The following is an 18,046-nucleotide window of genomic DNA, read 5'->3' as shown; positions in this document are numbered from 1 at the left end:
TACTGTTATGGCGTTTTATTTGTAGGAAACTCCTATGACATTTGAGGACGTTAGTTTTTTATACTCTTATGGCGGGTTGATGTTATTACCTTGGGTAAATGCACTTACTCTCGGATAAATGGTACTTGAAAAGGTGTTATCCAGCTTCATTCTTTATAAAAGATGATCCTCAACTTTTATGTCCTATTTTGTGACCCACGTTTATCGTAAAGTAAACATGGGAAAAAATTGATCAACTTTTATATTGACCCCTCTTAAACTTTACTTGCTATAAAAAAAATAGGGCCTATTGCCCTATTTTCAATCCCATTTTCTCGATAGGCACACTACAAAAGCTCATTTTCATTCCTCCATTTATAATTTGCCACGTCAAAGCACAAACTGCTATGGGAAGAAGGTTTTGATTTTCTAACCTTGACTAGCGGACCTGCTTCTCTTCTTTTCCCCATGTTGCTCAATTTCTACTTTCACATTTTCTGCTCCTTTTCCCCCTTGGGAATCTCTCTCTCTCCTCATTAGGTAGGGTGAGCAAATGATAAGTTATAATAAGTTTTATGTTACAATAATCTACAAATTTAATCAATAAGGTAATATAAGTTTTGAATTATTATTGAAATACAAAATGTAACAATTACAAAATCACAAATTTTATCATTGACAATGTTTACTATATATATATATATATATATGCATGATTAGAAAACTTGAGGGTATTCAAGGGATCTTTCAAACTGCAAGTAAGTTTTAGCCCATGTGAAACTCAGCTTTCCAAATTTGCTTATGGTGGATTCACATTTCCCCTTCTCACCATTGTCATTGATAGAAGTAATTTCTAAATTCATTTTGTTCATGAAATAAAACCAGTCATCTTTAGTTCATTTTATCACTAATAGGGTTCAACTATGATGCTGGAAAGACGTGATCTTAGAAAAACTTACAACCAATCAATCAGCATCATGAAAGTACCAATCAGGTGGATTTTCATCAAAATTCATGGGGATTGTGATTAGTCAAAGCCTTTCCAGCATCATAGATTTTCCCTATATAATATTTGTCATTTTAATTTAATTTATTTACACTATTCAATATTCAATTGCAGTCCAAATTTAATCCAAATCTGATATGAATCCAATGGATAAGATTAGTTTGTATTTGAGTATAAACGAATCAAATTTGGATCCGCCTATACCTGATTCAATTCCATCAATTTGCAAATTGCAGCCCTAATTCTACCATTGTTTTAAGTATATCTTCAGAACTGAGACTACTAATTAGACTCCAAAGGAAGAACCAGATTATTGACGTGTAGAAAGCCATTGCTACACCCAAAGCCCTGCTAATCCTGCAAAATTAGAGACACCCAACTGCAAATTAAATATTTTAAATCTCCTCTGTTATCAAGTAGTCCGCATACCTTAGTGATTTATTCTCAGCCTGCACCAATCGAATGGCCAGCCCACTATATTGCAGTAGGAGGAACCGTTCCATTTGAAAGTAAAAAGTAAAAACCTTTGGTTGTGAGTTGTAACAGAGAAATGGCTAAGGGCGAAAGCTCAGGTCATACCTATTGTTGAAAAGAAAAGGGAGAGCCACAGGCTAAATTGATCATGTGAATGCATTATCATTATTTATTTCTTTTTGGTTGCATATTAACACCTTATTTGAAGGAACCAACTTAATGAATTCGACTATAGGACGCTTAAAAAATGAAGCACTGGGACCGTTATTCAAGGAATTATAAATACAGGATAATGACCCGTTACTCTAACCAAAATATTTCAAAAGGGTGTATACATAAATAAATTGCTCTTATGTCAGGAGCTGAAGTATTAACAAATGGAAAACCAATTAATACTCCTTTGTCAACAAAAATTCCTTCTGCTGGAAACTAGCAGACAGATAAACAAGCCGGATTGAGGGCAAGCCTTCATAGAACTTGACACCACTAAAATCTCAATCCAGAATGGATGGCAACAACACCTCCTACGAGATTTTCAAATTCAACCTTCTGAAACCCAGCTTCTGCAATCATAGAAGCAAACATTCCCTGCACTTGAAGAACATCCAAAATCAAAAAAAAAAAAAAAAGAGATTATATAAGATGAAAGGACAAAAACATGGGCCCCAACATCTGCCTGTGACAAGAAGAGCTCAGACTAGAGCTCCACTTTACTGTTCTAGTAATGGGAATGGGAAAAAAATCCTGGTTGAAGTGAGGAAGAGATTTTCTTGGCTGTGAAATGTGTGAACGAGGCCTGGATGATGTATTAACTCTAGAGACTCTCATGGAGAGCAGTCAATACAGCCAGTTATCGTATGCATAACTCTAGAAGGAGAAACAGAAAAAATAAAAGGTGTAATAAAATGAGAGTACAATCTTTATTGGCTGCTGCTCACCATGGCTCCGACATTTTCTTTGGGGGAAAAGGTCCCTAATGGTGTATGTCATTCATAAAGATCAACTTCCTTCAATGGGTCCTTAATTCTAGCTAACTTGTTATTTCAATGTTCATTACATTGATACATTCTACAGAATAACAGAAATAAATATGTAGATAGCTTGCACATGGTATAATGCATGTGAAAATGTGCATGCCTGTGAAAGGGAATGCAGTGTATCAAGGAATTCAGGATTAACCTGGGAGGGAAACCGGCGGATGCTCTCTACCAAGTACTGGTAAGACGCCCGATCCCCTGCAACAAGCTCTCCTATTGCCGGAATAACTGAAAATGAATAGTAATCGAATCTGCAGAAGAAATAGGAAAATTCTAAAAGTGATAAGGGTAGATGAGAACATACAAAGAAGCAGAACTAAGAAGTTTCATCAGGCAAGGGGATAGAATAGAACCAAGTTCCAATTGTTTATGCAAATTATCTTTTACGTTTTATAGAAAGCAAGCTCAGTTCGTTACAGGTTTCCCCCATTTTAGAGGATTCAACAAACCAAATACACCTAGGTAAGCATGTGGCCAGTGGATGCTTTGCCCGTGCATTGTTACAAATCCTACCACCAAAAACATTTTATTAAAAAACAAGGACACTGCAGGCCTTAGTCCACCACCTTGATTTGTCATATTATTATACAAAACTGCACAGAAGCCCAAGCACTTGGCTTAATTTATTTATGCTATATGCTCGACTGCTGGAGTTAACCTCTTAATTAGGTCAGAGATGCTTACAACTCCTTAAAGATAGGTGTATCAACATGACTCAGCTCAAGGCAAAGGAATCTTCCTCCTCGTTTTAGTACTCTGAAAATAAAAGAAGGCAAAAAACACCAACACTCACATGAGAATAAATGAAATAAAGCACAGATTTTACAATCATCAGAAATTATTAAAGAAATAAAGTTACAACTCCTTAAAGATAGGTGTATCAACATGACTCAGCTCAAGGCAAAGGAATCTTCCTCCTCGTTTTAGTACTCTGAAAATAAAAGAAGGCAAAAAACACCAACACTCACATGAAAATAAATGAAATAAAGCACAGATTTTACAATCATCAGAAATTATTAAAGAAATAAAGTTGTCTAAAAAACTTAACAAAAGATTTGGTGGAATGGCTTAGCTACTCAAGACAGACTCAATATCTGATGTATGTCATCCTTGGTTTTGGAAAATATTCTCTCCAACTTCTAATAAGAATCCCAAGAAATTTATTTATTAAGCGATGCACATTGGTATCCTCTGAAGAAGTATCATATTATATACCCATACCATAGGCACATATGCATGCGAGAGTGTTGGGAATGACCACTAGACCAGTCTCAGCTGAGGTCTTCTGGTTTGAATGGTCAACCCAATGGTCCATAACCATTGAGTTATTCTTTCAGATGGTGAGAGAAGATGTTTGTCATGGCCCAAAATAAGTAAAAGGAAAAAGAAGAAAGCCGGTCATTGTATGGTTACTATGCACTTACTAGCAAGGGATCATGATGGAATACTAGGAAACCCACAAGATGGATCTCTACTATGACCTGGATTAAGAAGGCAACAAAACCAAATGAGAAGTATTTGATTGGTCCCATATTTATGGACTGGGAGAAAACATTAGGATGTCAATTCCTTCATAACCCACGACATCACATAGATGTCAACAAAACCAAAGTCTGGATCTATCCATTTGTGGGTCCTTTCTCTACTTACATGTGTTACAGGTTCGCATTAGTTAGGGAAGATGCAGACTTTTCTCTTCTGAAGAAGTTCTTAGCTTTCCCCTTCTCTCAGTTTCATGTGGTCATCTCACTTATCAAGTTTTGTGTGGTGTCAGGAACATCAGAATCCATTTCTACTAGTATTCGTGCACATTGCAGAACTACTTATCCAATTATCCATTTCAGCAATTACTGCATTACTCGTCCAGAGTTTAAATAGAAATAATACCAGGGATTACCTGTATGCTTCAGCAAGAGCTTTATCTATGTGTGTGACATTCCTAATTCCAAAAGCAATTGTATAACCATCCATTGAACCATCTTCAAAACTCAAGGTTTCTGCATTTCCTTCCACCCATATAAGGGAAGGGTCTTCTCCAAGCCCTGGATACATCAGAATATGAATTTCAGTCTTATTCAAGAACAGGTCATATATGAACAAAATTTTGATATTTGAGATAATTTGTTATACTTTACCTCTCTCTACAGCCCGCTTTTTTCCAACATTAAGCATGTTTGGGTTGATGTCACATACATAAACTCGAGTTTCATTCCGTAGTTCATCTTCAAGACCATCCTGAATGGCTGTTCTACTGACGCTGTTAATAGTGTCAATAATCCTGAATGCAACATCCCCTGCAAAATCAAAGAAATTTTCAATCCAAAAATATCAAAGAAATAATTGGACAGAAACTCGTGATATATCCATTCGCATGGCCCCATTCACCTGGGGTAATATCAGGAGTACAATCAAGATACAGAGCATTAATTTGTTCCTTTATAAAGACCAATACTTAATTTCCTACCTTCTTTTTCTTTAATGTTCAGTAGTGCTGAAATAGTTTGGAACTATATTTAATTTCTATCCTATCCATAGATTGCACATTATTTCCAAATGAAATTGGAAAGCCCGGGGTGAGGATGAATCAGATGTTAGGGATGACAATGCAAGTTTTGTCCAAGCACATTAGCAACATTAGGTTCTTCTGATAAAAAATAAAGTAGAGCCATAATATTTAAAAAGCAAATGCCATAGCAAGCAGTTGTGTAGAGGGGTGAATTTTTTAAAAACTCCCATAGCATTTGAAAGATCCAGATTGTCATTTTATAAACACGAATAACTTATGGACACCCACACAATTGTGGGTTGAACAACAGAGATTGTGGGATTGAAAGCACTGCAACCCATGACAAAGGACTTATTCAATGTTTATTTCATTTCATTTTTTTTATCAATAACAACTTCAGCAATTTTATTAAAATATCACAAGAATAGTTACAGCAAGGAAGACAAACACTCTTATCTTCCAAAAACAACTTAAGTCTTCAAAGAAAGAAAAGGAAAAGAAGAAGCAATTTAGTTACAACTTAGCCCAAAACATTACATCCCTTTCTATCCCATGTTTAGCTAGCCCATCAGCTACAGAGTTAGCTGTTCTTTTAACCCAACTCATCCTGATTTCCATTTCCCACACCAGCCACTTGAATTTTCTCTTCTCATTATTGTATTTCTATAATCCACAATGGTCTTTCCTCAACCACCCTATCACCACCTCCGAGTCCCCTTCAATTATGAATTTTCTGACATCCATCTCCTTAGCTTTCTGAACTCCTTCCATAACTGCAAAGATCTCAGCTCTAAGAGAATCCCCCACTCCAATCGGACCTGAGAACATGGCAAAAAAGACCCCGTTCTCATCCCTAAAAACACTCCCAATCCCTGATTGTCCAAGATTCCCCCTACAGCTCCCATCAAAGTTCAATTTTAGGAATCTAGCAGGTGGGGGGTCCAAGACACCTTCACAACTGATTTGGACTTCATGCAGTTTGCAATCTCATCCCACTTCCTCAACATGTCATCCATTGTGTAGTCTGTGAATAGCTCTAAAGATTTCAGCCACTGTACAACCCTGACATGGATCACAACCCTCGATTCTTCAGCCCTTCTCTCTTCTTCAGAGAAGATTCTAAGATTTCGTTCTTCCCATAAAGACCAGCATATTGCAGCCCTCAGTCCTCTCCACATAGTCCTTCCCCTTTTCATGTGCCACCTGAAAAAAGAAGGGGAAAATAGGCTCTGCAAATCTGATGGAGGGTTCTACCTGTGCCCAAAAAGAGAAAAAGCCCATTCCCAAATTGACTTTGCAAATTGGCACGACACCAGTAAGTGAAAATCAGTCTCCCCATCCACTTTGCAGAGAACACATCAATGAGGTGACAAGCATGTATTGGGTTTCTTCTTTTGAAGCAAATCACCAGTATTGAATCTTTCCAGATAGGCTTCCCAACAAAAACTACCAACCCTAGGAGGAATTGGTTTGCACCAAACCTCATTAACCGGGAAAGGAGAGGTTGTAGGACTGGTGGACTGACATAAGACTTTGAAGAAGGAAGCACAGGAAAAAGAGCCCATGGGGGTTAGGGTCCAAGTTCTAGAGTCCACCTTAGAGGGGTCAATGAAAACATTATAGAAGGTCAAGGAGGCTCAAAACACTGTGTAAGTCAAAGTCCCTCACAGCCCTCCTCAAGCCCAGGTTCCACCAAAACCCAGGACTGGAGGAGGAACAGGTGATGAAAAAAGAAATTGGCTTATTTTTAAAGTTAGAGAGAGCATACAAAGAAGGAAACTGGTCCTTATGTGGAACATTCCCCACCCAAGTTTGTTCCCAGAATTTTATGCAATTGCCATAATTCAAATCATACCTGAAAAGTGGGGAGAAGACTGGAAGCAAATCATGGCTTTCCAAGGTGAATTGCTTGTGGACCTTGCTCTGATTCCATTTCTATTCTACTTTCTTTTTCTTTTTCCTGTTTTATTTTTTACTAAGCTGCCTTTGTTTTACTTATTTAATAGTAAAAGACTGTTTTCTTCCTCTGCGTTTTCTTTGTCCATATAAATCTTTTAATTTGTCTACCTAAATGGTCACACAAAGTAAGCTAACCTGTTCCACCAGCCACATCTAGATGCTTCATTCCAGGAAATGGATGCAGTTTGGAAACCAACCTGAAAAAAAAAATATATATATATATATATATATATATATATATATATATTTGACAAAAGAAATATAAAAAAAATGCAGACAACTAAAGGATACATTATACATTAAGAACTTAAGATGCAATCCAGGTACTTCATAAAGAATCTAACCTATCTTTCCATAATCTATGTAACCCAGCACTCATTAAATCATTCATAAGATCATAGTTTTGAGCAACACTGCTGAAAACATTACCGACCAATTTACTCTTTTCTTCTTCCTTTACTTCCTTGAATCCTGCAAAACATAACTCAGTTTAGTTACTATAAGTTCAAAGTTTTAAATAAGAAACAGGCTGATTTGCAGAAAATTTAAGGAGGAACTAATTTTAATTTTTATGGATAATGAATAATAGGAAACACCAAACACTTTCAGATAATACCCTTGAGCAAAGGGGCATAAGTCTAGTAGTCTCGTCTATAAGCTTAAAGGCCTTCTTGCATGAAACATATATCTAAATATTTAGAAGTGCATCAAGTAAATACGAAACACCCATTAGTTTATCTTGTTACCAAACATGAATGTATATATATATATATTTCCAACCAAGTAGAAATTTCTTAGCACCCCACAAAGAATATGAAATAAGGGAGCAAAGGAAAAAATAGTTATGTAAGCATTTTTATTCCATTAAAATAAACTCAGCTGCATAAAATCTTCAATAATCAGAGATCCACTACAAGCTGTTGTGTTACATGGTGCATTATTATTCTCACGAAAAACTAAGAAACTAGGTATTTCTTTCCTCCGAATTTAGAAAGAAAAGAAGTTTGAGCCATGTCACAAAATCATGCTGATAAAATATGGGTTCTTGCTCTTTCATATGACTGAGGTTTGCCCAACTCTAATGCACTTCTCTATTTTTATCAACGTTAGAAATTTGAAATGACCTCAGAACGCATCCATGCACCTTAAAAATTAACAAAGAAAGAAGGCTTAAACTCTTTTTCCCCTTGTTTGAGACGTTAAAGAAAGCTCAACTCATGGTACGGTTTCTCCTCTCAGCATTTGTGTTGGATCAAAAGTAGATGCATAATTCAAATGCAGAGCGTAGCTAATTTCTGTTTATTGCTCTCGCATTTTTAATCTAAAATAGAATAGTAATTGAAACTAAACACATGACAATCACCACATATACAGAAAACAAAGAAATGGGTATCCTTTAGAAGTCCCAAATATTTGAAAACTATAATCTGGGAAGAAAAAAGAAAAATGTTTCTAATACAACGATCAGGAGAGCGAAGTCTTCATAATGTTATCCGGAATAGGCAAATAATTCACTTAAGACTTATGAGATCCTTCAAATATTGAATACACCAAATTGCAATTTTGGCTGCTCGATTCTTAAATCATTCTTATATACATCTGTGAAGCATTTCTGAGGAGATGAATCTAATTCCATTTGCTTTAAGGCGAGAGACAAAAAGAAGAAGAAAGAATACGTACCAAAACTGGTAGCATGAGAGTGCAGAAAAGAAGTTCGAGAGAGCATGAAGGAGAGATTACTCCCCATATTCCTCGTAGTCATTCTCAACGCCATGGCTGTTTCAACTCGGACCCCTTGCCGGTTACAGCGCAACAGCAAACCTCTTGCTGGGCTTTGTACAGTTTCTTAGGATCTGTTTGGTTTGCGGTCAGGATGGGAATTGATTTTGAAAATCGAAATCCCATGCAATCAAAATCGGAATCACCTACTGTGGGTGAGACGGGAATTGGAGTTTGATTCTAATTGTATTTGTTCCATAACCTCATATGTATGGAAACTGAAACGGGAATTAAGAATATGCCCAATGCAGATTTCTGAATTGGCATTAATTTCAAGTTGGCACCTACCTCAACGTACTCTGGGCTTACAAATTCTGACTTTGGGTTGAATCATCATTATCCCTTTTTTTTTGTTGTTGCCACTTTGGTCCCTAACTTTAAAGTGTGACAATTTAATAACGAAACTTTCAAAACATGACAATCCAATACCTACCATTAATTAGTTAATTAACCACTAAGTGGCATTTGAAAAAGACACAAATGCCCTTTGAATGTCATTTATTTTTTTTTTGTCAACGTTTAAATGGTTGATAAAGAAAATTAAATAACACTTAAAGGGCATTTATGTCTTTTTTTAAATGTAGGCACTGGATTGGCACACGGTAGGCACTAGATTATCACGCTTTAAAAGTTTAGATACTAAATTATTGCATTTTAAAATTTGGAGACCAAAGTGGCATTAAGCCCAAAGTAAAGGGTATTAATCAAAAATTTTCCCTAATACAAAACATAAGGTTTTGCAATATACATATTTACATTTGTACTCCTTCCAAATTGAGCCTAAAAGATCCATTCATTTGATGGTTAGAAGAATGCAATTGTCCAAAATTCTTAGGAGTTGGGAAGCTTTTAGGCCCATTTGGCACATCTTTCCGCACAATCTTTTGACTGTTTACAAGTCCGGCAAACCAATTTTCAGCCTATTTCCATTTGGTGTGAAGATCTAGGCACCAAAAACCGAAACATTGAAAAGATGCAAAAATCCCATTTTGGGCTAATTTCGAAAAGCTCCAAATGAAACTTTACGTTTTTTGCATTTTATTCTCACACAAAAAGACATAGAAAGACACACGAAAAAATATGCATCTATCGAACATGCTTCGGGCTGCTAAAATCTTCATGCAAAAACTCAATGCACTTTTTGACCGTTAGAACCACAGAAGATCTTCCCAAAAAGATGCACCAAATGGGCCCTTTATTATCTTATGTACATGGGCTAGTTCCATTCAATGGTCATACTCAAAATTCCAAGCCGCTAATACATCTTATTCATAAATAATATGATAATTACAATAAAATAATATTTTTTGCGTGAGGTGAGGTGGGGAAAACACCCATTTGAGCTGAACCGTAACAAGTATGGGGAGGGGGTCGCGACCACCAAGAAATCGTGGTTGAGTCTGACCGCGCAAGGCCATGTATCAACTTCCACAGGTACTGTTATCTTCCCTAGGGGCCTGACTTCCTCTCCGCTGAAGCCCACCAGAGGAGTGCTTGCGGGCTTCAACTCGCTTCTCTGCAACTGTAGTTGGTCAAACGTTGATTTGAAGAGGATGTCTGCCGAACTGCATGAGTCCACAAGTACGCGTCGGACTTCGAAATCGTTGGTCCTTAGTTTTATGGCGAGCGCATCATCGTGGGGGTAGTGGACACCTCGCACATCGTCTTCCGAGATGCTACCGAAGTGCATCCCGCTACCACCGAACCTCCCACTATCACATGGATGGTTCCCCGAACTGGCCTCTCTTATGGAGGCGGTCGCTGCAAGGCTTCGACCGGTCTGCTGCTGGACTCGGGGGGCATCCTTTCCGAGCTCCCCTTGCCGACCTACTTTATTATTATTGTCATTTTGTACAAAATTTCTCAAGTGTCCGCGGCGGATGAGTCCCTCTATCTCATCCCAGAGATTATTACATTGTTCGGTACTATGACCGTGATCTCTATGAGAACTACAGTATATATTTTTATTTCTCTCGTTTGGATTACTCTTTAAGCGAGGTGGCCATTTTACGTAGGGGGCATCCTTGATCGTCATCAAGATCTCGGTCCGCCTTGTGTTCAACGGCGTGTAATCCGTCTGAACTGTTAAGGGAGCTCGGGATGGTTGGCTTGGCTTCGCTTCTTGGGCCTGGCTGCTTCTATCACCTGGGTTGGAGGGCTCACCTTTGCCTTTTCTTTTCTCGACCCCGCCTTTGGTTCTTTGGTTGATTTCTTCCTCTGTTCTCATGAACTTGTCCGCGAGCTTGAGGAAATTGGCCACAATCATTGGTTGGCTAGCCACCATGTGCCATTTGAACTCCTTATGCGTTACCCCTCTCTTGGCCGCTGCGAGCTGTACCACAGGGTCTAATCGCGGTATCTGCAAGCATGCTTCATTGAACCGCTTGATGTAGCTTTGGATGGATTCCCCTTCCCTCTGGACTACCCCGAAGATACTTTTCTCGATTCTAGGGCACCGCTTGCTGGTAACGAAGTGTGCGGTGAAGATCTGCACGAACTGGGCCCAACTTCTTATTGACCCCGGGGCTAAGTTTCGGTACCAGGTGCGGGCCACCCCGCTGAAGGTGGTGGTGAATGCCATGCACATGCATGATTTGCTGGCTCTAGCGAGGTGCATTTGTGACTGGAAAGCGTCGACGTGGTCGTTGGGGTCAAAGGACCCATCATACTTGTCCAAAGATGGAAGCTTGAAGTCTCTGAGCATGGGGACTGCTAGGAGTTCTGATGCGAGGGGGGAAGGAACTAAGAGAATTGGGACAATTTTTACCTCGTCCGAGCTCGTCTCTTCCTTGCCTCTGAGCTCGGGTAGGACACGGGTAGCAGTTTGGTGACTTCGTCAGCGCCTTCGTTGAGCGGGCGTGGTGCTGGTGTTGCTGGCCTCCGTGTTGCCGAGCTCGATGGGCCTAGAATGTTGGTCTGCTGCTAGGGCGCTGAACCCGTTCTCCATGAGTGGGAACTCAGGCTTGGAGCGCCGAGGTGCTGACTTTGTGGGTGAGGTTCCCGACCCACCTGCGAGCTGCGAGGCGGGGGTAATTTTTCTTTGCTTTTGGCTTGGGGATGAGGCCTGGCTATTAGGGGGTTCTGGAGTTGGGAAGCTTCTCCTCAGTGAGGGCGTCCACCTTGAGGGGAGGCCTTAACCGGCTTCGGGACAAGGTGCCGGGGGGGAAGTAGTGACTGGTTTAGGGGTAGCTGAGGGAACTACTGCTGATAATGGTGTTAGGAGAGGTGGTGTAGTACCTGGTGCTGCTAGAGTTGATGTTGCTGGAATTGTTGCATTTGGGCCTGCATTGCCCGCATGCATTGCATTAGGTCGTCCAGCTGGTTCTGGCAGGTCGCCACTGGGACAACAGTTGGTTTAGCGAAGGTTGTTTCGATAGGGAGTGGAAGAGGGGTGTTCAAGGAAGGAAGGTTCAGGGGCGCCACTACTTGTGGCGCATTCAAGCTGGGGATCCCATCCACTGAAAGAGGGATGGTGAACTGCCCAATGTACACCACGGGTACTTGGAGTTGCTCCCCGGTGGTCGTTTTTGTGCCACGTCCGGCATTGTTGGAGGAAGCCATGGGTGCTGGAGTTTTTTGGAAGAAGAGTAGGTAAGAGAGGTAATAGAGATTTAGAGGGAGGATTTTAGAAGCATTCCCACAGACGACGCCAATTAATGGTGTGCAATCCGACCGGTCCTAGCTGTCAACGACTTTGCCTCTGACTGGAGCAATGGGGAGCCTGAAACGGAGAAGATGAGGGAACTTCGGGGGGAACCCGGTGAGATAACTTTGAAGCTCAAGTTAGTATTCTCTCAAAGGCAAGATAAAGACCAGATGGCGCAAAGTTCACATACCTTGTTGTTGGGGGTAGGGGGCCTTTTATAATCACTTCACGCACTCACTCCGAGGCTTCTGTCTAGTCGGGTATGATTACTTCTATGTTTCGGCCAGTTCGGGTGTCATCCTTTCTACTGGGACAGAACTGTCACTGCTCCTTGTCGGAGCCGTCTCTGTAACTGGAGATGGCGGTGTCAGGTAGCGGTGGCAGGTGGCCGTTTGAAGTGCGGCCGTCAAGCGTCAGATCCCAATTCAATCAGGTGCGCCGCCCCTGGATACGAACTTCCTCGGTGTCAGGCATGGTATGGTTTGTTCAGTTTGGCGTCCTGGATACAAACTTCCTCTTGAGTTCGGAGGTGTGTCCCGAACTGCCATAAGGCAGGCTAGTTTGGAGAGTGTGTCTCGAACTGCCACAAGGTAGGCCAGCTCGAAGAGTGTGTCCCGAACTGCCACAAGGCAGGCCAGTTTGGAGTTTCCCGAACTGCCATAGGGCAGGCCAGTTCGGGTTACTGTCCTTTGAGTGGCTCGGGGCCCAAGGGAGAGTTCGGGCTCCTAATAGGGAGTTCGGACTACTGGTAGGGAGTTCGGACCGCTGGTTCCTCCCTTTGATGCTCGTGCCTTAGGCATGCTGTTGTGCCGAGCTGTTTCCTTTGCCATGTATTGCATAACTACGAGGTCGGGCCAAATCTTCCTTCATCAGAAAGTGTTGATGTTGGTTCAGAAAACGTTTTACCTGACAACAACATTTTTAAACTAGAAAAAGACACTATTTTCTCAAAAAACAGTATTTCCAACCCACACATCAACAGTAAAAGTAGTATTGTATGCAGTATCAACGCCAAACAAATACAGATATACTATGTAGATGTAGATGATATTCGATTTGTAAATAGCGGGAATATCCGATTAGCCCCCAACTAGCTAATGACAAACGTATGTATATAAAGAACACAACTACTCCTTTACCAGAATCTCATTGCTTCTTTGCAATTGAGATACTTGTTTGTGGAGAAAAAAAATCTAATGCCAAAAATGCCCTATCTGTGGTGAGCCACTTTTTTTTTTTTTTTATGTGGCCAAATTAATAGATTCTTGACAAATAAAATCCATTCATATTGAACCTCATTTTCTGAATAAACCACTTGCAAATTTTGGGTACAACTAGGGGTTGGAATGTCATTCAAAGTTTGACATCCATACAAAATTTCAATAGGAAACCATTATTGGATGGCATATGGCTTGGGAGGGGCATTTGTTTGGGGCTGCAATTTGGGTGGATTCGGGTTGCGATTTTGCCAAAATTTGAATGGGCCCAGACCCAATGCCATGTTTTTTGTTTTGTTTTGTTTTTTTTTTTAATAATAAAAGTGTACTATACACCACTGTTTTCAAAATCGGACCGGACCGTATGGTCAGATTGGAAAACCGGGAATTAGTCACCTGATCGGTTTCATTTTCATTCAAAACCGCTTTTTCCCTCAAAACCATTGATTTTGATCAGCAAACCGCTGAACCGGCCAATTAACCGTTTGAATGGTTTTGACCGTTTTCTAATTTTTTAAATTATTTTTATTTTTTTGTCAGAATGGGCCAACTGTTTGAGTCGAACGGTCAGACCGTTCAAACCGATAACTAGACCCCTGACCAATTCTGTCACATGTTTGTTTTTAAAAACCATGCTACACACAACGGGCCAGGGGTAGTATATCCCCAAAAATCAACAAAATAAATAAGAAGAAGAGAAGGAAAAATAAAATCTAAAGGAGTAGAGAAAGAGTAAGCTTTGCGAGCAAGCTGGTCTGCCGCCTGGTTAACCTCTCGGAAATTCTTATAAATTTGCACCCCCGCGTCTGGTGACTGACTTTCAAGTTTATAAAAAAAAATATAACTGCTAGAGATTTTCATCTTCTTTCGACTAAAAAAATGGAGGCATATTTGGTGACATATTTGCATATATTAAAAGTAATCCCAAATGAACATTTTTAGCTCGATTTTTTATTCAAATTTGATCCGGTTAAAGGGTGATTCAAATTCAGCCCGTCTATAATTGGATCTTTGATTTACACATTTACATTCATATATACTTAAAATTTATATTATATTTATTGGTAAAGTTGGTTTGAATGTTGTAGTTTTACTAAAATGTCATGGAATCAAGTTTCATACAAGTTATTTTCAATTCATTTTATTCACGAAATACAACATTAAATTCATTTTTAGTTCGTTGTATTAGCTATAGTAATATAAAATATTTTGATAATTTTTATTTTAATTTATTAATACTATTCAGTATTCTATTACAATCTAAATTCAAATCGAATCCAAAATAAACCCATCCCGATCAAATATAAAATAATCAAAATTGGATTTTTATTCATATCTCATTGGATTCAAGCCATTTGCAACCCTAGTTTTGGATGGCTAATAAGAAAAAAAAGGTCTTTTAATTATTTTCCTTTTTCCCCTCCCAATTATGCTGCTTAATGCATGGTTTTTGAACCATCATGACACAGATGGTTGGACCATTTGACTCAAAAATCGGCTGGGCAATTGGTTTTGTTTCACCTCTGAATCGTTTTTTACCAAAAATCATTGATTTGGTCAATGGTCCGCTGATGTGGGCAGTCAAACCGTCGATCTATTCAAACAATGGTTTTGGCCATTTTTTATTTTTAATTTTTAATTTTTTTTATTTTTAAATTTCAACAGCCCGATCCATTCAAACTGGAAGGTCAAACTGCTATTAATTCCAAGCTTGGACCAAGCTTGTTAAACCCAACCCAGCTTTCTAATTATAATTTCTAAATGGGTTAGGCCTGGGTTGGCTCTAAACCAAGCTGAACCCACCCAAGTTTCACCCCCTACTTTTATTAATATTAAAGATTGTTGACCGGTCTGGTTCAACTAGGTCTGTATCTTTCTAAATTTGGACCACCTATTATGCATCATTCTAGGTCTTATTGGGTTTAGGTGGGTGTGAAAATTTGGACCACCTCCCAAAATCATCAAAATTAATCGGAGGTGTGAAAATTTAGCACAATCTATATCTATACTACCTAAAAAGAGCCAATGCCCATTCTTTCTGAAATTTTCATTTGATGTTTTCTATCCCCTTTGTAAAAACATACAATGGGCATAAAGAGGGCATATATGTCATTTGCTCTCGTTTTAGAAATTGCTCAGTTATAACTGTCCTGTCTAAAAACTGTCCACTTTTAACTATTCAGAAATTGTCCATTAATTACAAATAGTTTTGTCTTAGAGATACTACCACCTGCAAATGCACCTACATGTTTAATAGTATTATTTAAAAGCACTAAACTCTAAACTTTATTGCACAATATTTATATAGATAAATAAATACTTTCTCTTTTAATAAATTTCAATATATATATATTGGTTAACCAGGTCTAGAGTTGGATTCACTTATGGTCAGGTCCAAGGTTTATGGACCCAAACCTTCCTACTAAACTAGGCTAACGTTTTTCAGAGCCAACCAGCCCCAGGCCCAGAAATTTCTGAGCCAGCCTTGGGCCCAATATATAATTTTACATTTTAAACACAGGTTCTGAGCTAAGGAAGATCATGGGTTGAGCCTGGATCAAACTAGGTCAGGAATTCGGGCTTGCCAATTTTACTTAATAAAATTACATTAAAAATAAATAAGGGAGAATTTTCGATTAGTATCCTGTACTTTGTGCTTAGTGTCACTTTTGTTCCTAGACTTTAAAATGTGATAATTCAATACCCAAACTTTTGAAACGTGATAATCTAATACCCATCATTAATCAACAGTTAACCTGTTGTTAAATGACATTTGAAAAGGACATAAATGTCATTTTAGTGTCATTTAATTTTCTTTATCAACCATCTAAATGTTGACAAAAAATCAATAGTCCTAAATCCTTGTTTCTTCCATTCAAGAAAGTTGGGGTTATGTTTGAGTGGATGGTTGACAAGGATTTGGGACTATTAATTTTTTTGTCAATGTTTGGATGGTTGACAAAGAAAAATAGATGTCACTTGAAGGGCATTTGTACATTTTTAAAATGTCACTTAACAACTGATTAACAGCTAGTTAATGACAGGTACTGGTTTATCACGTTTTGAAAATTCCAATACTGAATTATCACATTTTAAAATTCGGGAACCAAAGTGACATTAGACCCAAAATATAGTATCTGGAATTTTCATTCAGTTTAATTTTACAAACAAGATTTAAATATATATATATATATATATATATATATATATATATATAAATGTACCATATATGTTATGCCATATATATTTGATACATAGCCATAAATATTTCCTAAAATACTAAGATTGCCTTAGGGTTTGGTTGGTCCGAGCCCAGCCCGCAATCTATGCGGCCTTGGTGCGGGTCCAGGCCAAGCGGGGCTTACAAGAAAAATAGCTATCCTTGCCCGGGCACGGAAATTTGTGGGCCGGGATTGTCTGATTCGGGTCATAAATCATCATTATCCAGACCCGACCCGTGCACAGACTATAAGTCTATAACCGTTATTATATGTATGCTAAGCCCGGTCCGGACCCGGCTGATGATAACCCTACTTTTTTCCATTGGACCGGCCGGCGACCGACCAGAGAACCTTACATTTCCTTGCTCCCGAAGGAATAAAAGCGAAAAAAACCCAGACAAAAACACGGTTTTTTCCAGTGCCGCCGGACCGGAAAGTGTCAATCAAAACATCTTATTGTGCCACGTGTCACCTCGTGATGTTCACACTCCTTTTTTTCTCCAACTCCATTCTATTAATTGAATTCCCTTCTTCCACCTTTTTCTGTTCTTGCCCTCTGCTCTCGCACTGAGAATCATCGAAAACCAAATTCAGATCTGTCGCTGGTAGGGTTTCTTAGGAGGCAAAAATGGCGTTGGAATGGGTTGTGCTTGGATATGTCGCGGGCGCGGAAGCAATCATGTTGGTGCTGCTGACGCTGCCGGGTCTCGAACGACTCCGTAAGGGTCTCACCGCGGTGACTCGGAACCTCCTGAAGCCGTTCCTGGCGGTGGTTCCGTTCTGTTTGTTTCTGTTAATGGACATTTACTGGAAGTACGAGACTCGGCCGACTTGCGAGGGTGCAGCCTGTACTCCCAGCGAGCATCTCCGTCACCAGAAGTCGATCATGAAGAGCCAACGCAATGCCCTCTTGATTGCCTCTGCTCTCGTCTTCTACTGGCTCTTGTTTTCGGTTACCCATCTGCTTGTTCGTCTCGATCAGCTCAACCAGCGCCTCGAGAAGTTGAAGAATCAGGAATGATGGGGGGAGACCCATAAAGGAATTTGTGGAATTCGAGATAAGGCTTTCTGTTGTTTATTTTCCTTTTCCTTTTCCTTTTTTTTTTTTTTTCTTTTGAGACTTCCAATGTTTAGTGAGGTAGCTTGTTGTGGTTGGTGAGACTTGTGCTTTTGATTTGTATACGCAGTATCCGATTAATACAATCGATCATTGATAGATCTA

The 18,046-nt window shown here is 39.3% G+C and overlaps 2 protein-coding genes across 5 annotated transcripts; one reads left to right on the top strand and one right to left on the bottom strand.

The window, feature by feature from the left end:
- Nucleotides 1-1,735: 1,735 nt before the first annotated feature.
- Nucleotides 1,736-9,022, bottom strand: LOC148863921 (2-methoxy-6-polyprenyl-1,4-benzoquinol methylase, mitochondrial-like). Of its 4 annotated transcripts, none has more exons than XM_088980977.1 (9): nucleotides 8,642-9,022; nucleotides 7,306-7,432; nucleotides 7,097-7,158; nucleotides 4,632-4,790; nucleotides 4,394-4,538; nucleotides 3,356-3,427; nucleotides 3,181-3,252; nucleotides 2,639-2,747; nucleotides 1,736-2,047 (listed from the first exon to the last, which is right to left on the bottom strand). In XM_088980977.1, exons 1-9 carry the CDS (start codon nucleotides 8,733-8,735, stop codon nucleotides 1,946-1,948), a joined length of 942 nt encoding a protein of 313 aa, XP_088837103.1. In that variant the 5' UTR covers nucleotides 8,736-9,022; the 3' UTR covers nucleotides 1,736-1,945. The 4 variants fall into 4 exon arrangements, with proteins under 4 accessions (XP_088837103.1, XP_088837104.1, XP_088837105.1 ...); XM_088980978.1 differs by having other exon boundaries at nucleotides 3,359-3,427; XM_088980979.1 differs by lacking the exon at nucleotides 3,181-3,252.
- An 8,347-nt stretch (nucleotides 9,023-17,369) lies between these two features.
- Nucleotides 17,370-18,046, top strand: LOC148863920 (uncharacterized). Its single transcript, XM_088977292.1, has one exon. It carries the CDS (start codon nucleotides 17,453-17,455, stop codon nucleotides 17,843-17,845), a length of 393 nt encoding a protein of 130 aa, XP_088833418.1. The 5' UTR covers nucleotides 17,370-17,452; the 3' UTR covers nucleotides 17,846-18,046.

The sequence above is a fragment of the Nelumbo lutea genome, chromosome 3 (assembly GCF_056320005.1).
Source record: "Nelumbo lutea isolate HS-2025 chromosome 3, American lotus-T2T, whole genome shotgun sequence".
Taxonomy (NCBI): domain Eukaryota; kingdom Viridiplantae; phylum Streptophyta; class Magnoliopsida; order Proteales; family Nelumbonaceae; genus Nelumbo; species Nelumbo lutea.
Note: the sequence above shows the minus strand (reverse complement) of the source record. Positions and strands in the feature narration are given on the sequence as shown.